This window comes from Pyrus communis, chromosome 12, assembly GCF_041283825.1.
Source record: "Pyrus communis isolate YQ-2024b chromosome 12, ASM4128382v1, whole genome shotgun sequence".
In the NCBI taxonomy this organism is placed as follows: domain Eukaryota; kingdom Viridiplantae; phylum Streptophyta; class Magnoliopsida; order Rosales; family Rosaceae; genus Pyrus; species Pyrus communis.
In genome coordinates this window covers 731,595-737,799 of record NC_142576.1, presented here as the reverse complement: position 1 = coordinate 737,799, position 6,205 = coordinate 731,595, and the positions used below count along the sequence as shown (strand labels likewise).

The following is a 6,205-nucleotide window of genomic DNA, read 5'->3' as shown; positions in this document are numbered from 1 at the left end:
CTGAGTTTATTCAAACCATTTCCTTTTTCTTTCAAATGGCGTCCAACTCTTCCAGCTCTTCCAACGTTTCCAACTTTCTTACGATTAAACTTGACCCTACCAATTACCCTCTCTGGCAAGCCCAGATGCTTACCTTGCTTCGTAGCAGGAATCTCGTCTCCTTTGCTGATGGCACTAGCAAATGTCCTCCTGCCTTTCTCAAAGATGATGAGGGCAAACATACTGATACTGTGAATCCGGAGTTTGAAGCATGGATTCAACAAGATGCTATGGTTATGTCCTGGATGAATAGCTCTGTTCATCCCACTGTGTTGGCTTCCCTAATCGGGAAAACCAGTTCTCATTCTGCATGGACCTGTCTGCGCGAAACCTATGATTTGCAGCCCACTGGCCGTCTTCTTCAACTTCGCGGTGAGCTGATGAACACCCACCGTGGCGACTCCACCATTGCTGAGTTTCTCAATCGTGTCAGTTGCCTTGCTGACGCCCTCTCCCTATCTGGTGCTCCTGTTTCTGACTCAGACATTGCTGCCATTGTTCTCAACAATGTTGGCCCTGCATGTGAAACCACCGTGGCTTCTGCTAAGGATCATGATGGGGCCATATCTCACAGTGCTTCAGAGGCCCTTCTGCTCACTGCTGAGCGGAAACAAAGGATGCATACTGTCTTCTCTGCTGATACTAGACCCACTGCTCGTGGTGGTCGTCCTGGTACCTTACGTGGTCGTGGCAAAGGCTATAGAGGTATTCGTGGTGGTATGAGTACTCTGTTTTTAATCCTCTTTTTTTCTTCTTTTCTGTTTTGGTTTGGCCTCATTTTCATCTTTGTTATAGGCATAAGTGCTAGTTCAGGAATGGCTCACTTTCCACCACACAGGTGGCACTCGAAGGAATCGGAGAGGCCATTGCTGACTTCAGAGCTACTTGCTCAACGATTCAAGAAAAACTTATATGTCAAGCCATATAACAAGTCTAATGTGGATTGGACTGGAAGAATAGCTCATGCAGACCATTCTACATATAGATGGTGCGCCGTTGCTTTGGGTGAGGAGAACCAATTTCCGCCTTCTGTTAATCTTAAGCCCATTTGCTTGGATTCCACTGAGCCGAAAGTTGAAGAAAATCGTCTAGCTTTAATCAACACTAGTCTAGATGATGGTTAGTACTCTAACATTTCTTTTAATGCGTTTATCTTTGTATGTTGTTACTTGGGTTGTGTGGATATGTTTGGTTTTGTTGTTCATGGTTGATACGTGACAGAAGGCGGTGAGTTGAAATGGAATTCGCCAAGGAGCCCTGGGGTATCTATAGCAGAAAATGTGCTGGAAGACTTGGTTTCTTCTTTTAAACACCTGAGGAATGAAATGAATTCCGCACAGCTCAAAGAAGGAAAGCCTACTTTGATTGCTAGAGTGGGAAAAGTACTTTTTCGTAGGTTAGATTTCTTCCTTATCTGAGTCATTTAGTTGATTTTTTCATGCAATTATCCTTTTTACCTTTATGTTGTTCTTTTATCCGCCTCAGAATACTGGTTGAAGTAGAACAAAATAATAGTCGATACTATGATAGAATGTTACGTTTGACATTTTAGTTTAGAAGGTAGGATGCCAAGTTGGACAGTGAAGCAGGATTCTAAAACTCTGCCCTTGTTTTTCAATACTTGATACAATATTATTTTGTTATCGGTGCTTAATTACTGTCAATCATCTCATACTTCATATCAGTTTTGTACAAGGACAGTGGTATACCAATTTTTGTAAAAATCTTTGAATCAGGAGCCCTTTAGTTAACATGGAATCCATGAGAACAAATTTGTGTACTGAAATCTTGAAACAATGGAGACGATCATTGTACACAAACATTCCTGTTTCATATAAGGAAAGGATTGTGAACGAAGTTGTCCCGAAAATTGGAGTTGATTTCGAAGGGGAGAAAGATACATACCAAGTAAAGGTATTTCTTTTAGACACATCAACTTACTGAGTTCTGAGTTCATGCTTTCTACAATTTTAACTTTTGCTATTGAATCACTCATCTATGTCCTTCTTGTTTAGTTGTCTGATTCGACCAGACCAGATGCAACTCTCTCCTGCAAATGCCGTGTAATGAAAGAACATGGAAAGCTACAACTCTACAAGGCAAGTTTTCTAATTCCTGCCAACTAAACTGGATGAAGATATTTCCTCGACTGTTCCCCCTCTTAAGTTTCCCTGTTGCTGGGAGGAGAGTTTATTTACTAGGACTTACATTGCAATGCCAACTTTCTTTTTAGATTGAACTGAATCAACTGCGTAACATGGTCGTGGACATTTCATGCACTACCAAAAATCTGGACCTGAGACTGATGCTATGCACGAAGAGACTCGTCACAGATCTGACTGTAAGCTGCTTCACCCAGTACCTTTTAGAAATTTACATCTCTGTTCCTTGTTTCAGCAAAACAATTATTTATATCCTATTTATCATGAAGCCACAACCAAAACAACCAATAGAACATTTTCTGTTAAATGTAACTGGACAATGAGGTTTAACCATATTGGATGCATTCCTGAACTTATGCAGCTTGAAATGAGGTTTTGTGTTCATATGAATCGTTGCTATTTCAGGACGATGAGATGCAAAGCATTCGGAATCTGATTAATTCGGCGATTCTAGATCCAGATGTGAAGGGCGGGTTGAGATGGAATTCGGGAAAGGATTCTTCCGGAAAATACAAAGTTGATGGGGTTTGGCACGTAATAGCTAATACGTATAAAAATTCATCGTTCAGACTGAAAGTCAGACATGCGGATCGATTTGATTTTAGAACCCTAACTGGGGAAGCTGCTTGGGAGACAATTCTGATGTTGAAAAAGGTCCTGTCAAAGTTAGAGGTAAACGCTGCCTTTTCTCGGGGACAATTTCTTTTAGTTCATTTGCTGAATTAAAAGATTTATTTGTGAAGGTTTATCGTGTGCTGAAATCTCCTTTTCTTCCAATTTTCAGGAAGAGAATGCCGAAGGCAGCTCGGTTTCTGAGATTCTGAAGGAAGACATGCAGCTGATATGGGACAACTTCTTGAGCTGTGAAGGATTCCTGACGTGAAACTGCATGTTGTAAATCAGTGATTTGTTTGCTTTATTAGGTGTTTGTGATATCAGGATGTTAAACCTTTGTAGTCGTAGTTGAGTGTTTATTGGGAGAACTATTTGCATTGCTTAATTGGGTGTTTGTATATTAAGGATGTTAAGTTTGTTGACTTTTGCTTTAGTACGTATCATTTTAGGAGGTTGTACCCTAAAGTACAATTGATAATAGGTGGAGTATTTATACTCTTGAGGTTCTATGATAACTTCGACGAAATTATTGCAAGGTCTTTTAACTTTCTAACGACAAACAACACTCAACATCACATGTTAAAGATCTAACTATTCATACATTAAGTTGTCTTTGGTTTTTTTTTTTTTTTTTTTTTTAACTTTTTGATGGTGAAGATGAAGGGTTTTTTTTTTTCTTCATATAGATTTGTTGTCGGAGCAGAAGAGTTTTCTTCAAATTGATTTTTTTTAATAAGGAAAAACCATTTTTCAATTGGTTTTTTATTCACATGGCACAAACTTTGTGGGGCTACAACGTCCACATAGGTAGATAACGGAGAAACTAATATAAAATGATACACATGTATGATATTGGTGTAAAATATTGAATCATTGTATGAAATTGAAATACACACAAATTTGAAATTAGACAAAAACTTAAAAGAGACAAAATGTAATTTATCTTTGGGTAAATTACATTGCACCCCTTAGGTTTGGGGTCTATTACAGTCAAATACAACATCTTCAAAACATTTCATTTTCATACCTCACCTACTATTTTATTTCAATATAGTATCTCCATTACATTTTTCATCCATTGATCCGTTAAAAGTTGACGTGGCTGCCACAGTTGTGCCACATGACTGCCAAATGTGCGCCACGTGGCAAAAAAAATAATTTTTTATTCATTTAAAATATTATAATAATTTACCCTTAAAAAAAAGCCCAAATTGAAACCCACCTTTGCGCAACCCCCAACCCTGCAAACAAACCCATAAACCTTCCCCCCCCCCCCAACCCACCTCCTTCTCCTCCCATCACCACCGCAGCCCTTCCCCATCACCATCGCAGCCTCTAGACCACTCCTCCCTCATCACCTTCCCTACCCACCTTCTCCCTCCTCCACTCTCTCCTCCAATATTTAAATTTACAAAAAACAAAACAAAACAAAAAAAAAAAAAAAAAAAAAAAAAAAAAAACCAAACAAACCCAGAAAACCCATAAACCCATCTTTTCCTTCCCCTTTCGACCTCCATCACCTTCAACGAGCCCAAACCCCTCCACCTCTGATGCTCTTCACCGCCACCATGTCCAACCCTCTCCTCCACCTACTCGCCTCTACGGGGCCCACTTTGACCACCCTCCCTTCTCTCTCCCCAAAGACCCACTTTCTTCACCACTTGTTCGGGCCCAATTGGGACTCCCAAACCCCATCACATAACCTTCACATCAAATATGAAACAAACCCACCAACCCATAAACCAAATCAGAAAGAATCACAAAAAAATAAAAAAAATAAAAAAAAATCTGCAAGTAAATGCAAAATAACGAGAGAGAGATGTCGGAGATAGCGAAGGAGAGGGAGGCGAGGGGTTGAGTGGTGGTGGGAGGAGGGGGTTGAGGGAAAGGAATGAGTTGGAAGCGGGGCTCTATAAATGGTTCAGACAAAAGGATTTGGGTTCCGGTTCAGCGTAGCCTTCTGCAGTGGGTCTCGACCAAGGAAGGGGAGATGAAGATAGTGGAGAAGGGAAAAGGTGGGTCGGGAAGGTGAAGAGGGAGGAGTGGTCTGGGGGCTGTGATGGTGATGGGGAAAGGCTGCAGTGGTGATGGGAGGAGAGGGAGGTGGGTCGAGGGGGGGGGAAGTTTATGGGTTTGTTTGCAGGGGTAGGGGGTTGCGCAGAGGTGAGTTTCAATTCAGTGATATTTTTTTTTATTTTTTAAGGGTAAATTATTATAATATTTTAAATGAATAAAATTTTTGTTTTTTTACCACATGGCACAACTGTGGTAGCCAAGTCAGTTTTTAACGGATTAATGAATGAAAAATGTAATGGAGATACTATATTGAAATAAAATAGTAGGTGAGGTATGAAAGCGAAATGTTTTGAAGATATTGTATGCGATTGTAATAGACCCCAAACCTGGGGGTAGTGTAATTTACCCTTTATCTTTTTTTTACATTTTTCGGTGGGATTGATAATTTGCTTCCCAAATTTCTGCCCACTGAACCCCAAATATGCCTTTTGTGTTGTAACATGAGTATTTCAAGATAGTTTACATCTCCTATTGGAGATGCTCTAAGAATGTATCAAAAGAGTAATGTTTGGTAGACCAGTTTTTTAGACTATATTTGCACATTATGTGATTTGTTACCAATAGCAAATAAGTACGTTAATCAATACATAAATAGTAATCCAATCGTCAACAATTATGTCATATAGTTTACAAAATATGATTTAAATTAATAATCTCCATAGCATTACCCTTAAATACAAATAGAAATTCAATTGCACAAAGCTAATTTTATTCGTTTATTCGTCTTAACAGTTACTCTAGGAGGAATATTTTTGTGCGGTGTAAAAGTTCAAAATCCTCCAGCGAGGTTAATTAGCAAAAAGATAAAGAAAATACCCTATAACAAGGTTTGTCATAAACATGAATGGTGTTATCTATGCATCTTTTTTTATCTTTTACACTTCAATTTTTATTTTTGACCAAGAATCAAATGAACTGAAGATTCTTAAAAGACAACAATTAACAAAAAAAGTGTCAAAAATAAAATGCGTGTAGATACCATTGCCCAAAAACTTAACCCCTCCAGCAAGTTGTCTCTAAAGAGACAAAAGCAAAAGAAGAAAAACCCTCTAGCAAGTTGGAAATTATCTATCCTTAGGGATTAAGTATAAAGAGTAAAGGTGCGATCTTTCGAATTCCCTTCCATTTCTATTTTCAAGAGTGTGATATCTACACACCATTTTTTACTTCTCTCACATTTTTTTTATTTTTGACTATCAAATCGAATGAATTAAAAAATATTAACAGACAAAAATTAATAAAAGGTATTTAAAAAATAAAAAATAAAAAATAATGTGTGGATTAAACCCTTCATCGAAACCTCACAAGGCAAT

General features: G+C 38.5%; 1 protein-coding gene across 4 annotated transcripts; it reads left to right on the top strand.

The window, feature by feature from the left end:
• Positions 1-3,281, top strand: LOC137744727 (uncharacterized). 4 transcript variants are annotated; one of them, XM_088681696.1, is made up of 8 exons: positions 1-744; positions 835-1,158; positions 1,261-1,435; positions 1,776-1,953; positions 2,055-2,138; positions 2,273-2,380; positions 2,607-2,873; positions 2,986-3,281. In XM_088681696.1, the coding sequence occupies exons 1-8, from the start codon at positions 36-38 to the stop codon at positions 3,082-3,084; spliced, it is 1,944 nt and encodes a 647-aa protein (XP_088537822.1). In that variant the 5' UTR covers positions 1-35; the 3' UTR covers positions 3,085-3,281. The 4 variants fall into 4 exon arrangements, with proteins under 4 accessions (XP_088537822.1, XP_068340618.2, XP_088537821.1 ...); XM_068484517.2 differs by having other exon boundaries at positions 1-756; XM_088681695.1 differs by having other exon boundaries at positions 12-756; positions 1,264-1,435.
• The last annotated feature ends 2,924 nt before the right edge of the window (positions 3,282-6,205 follow it).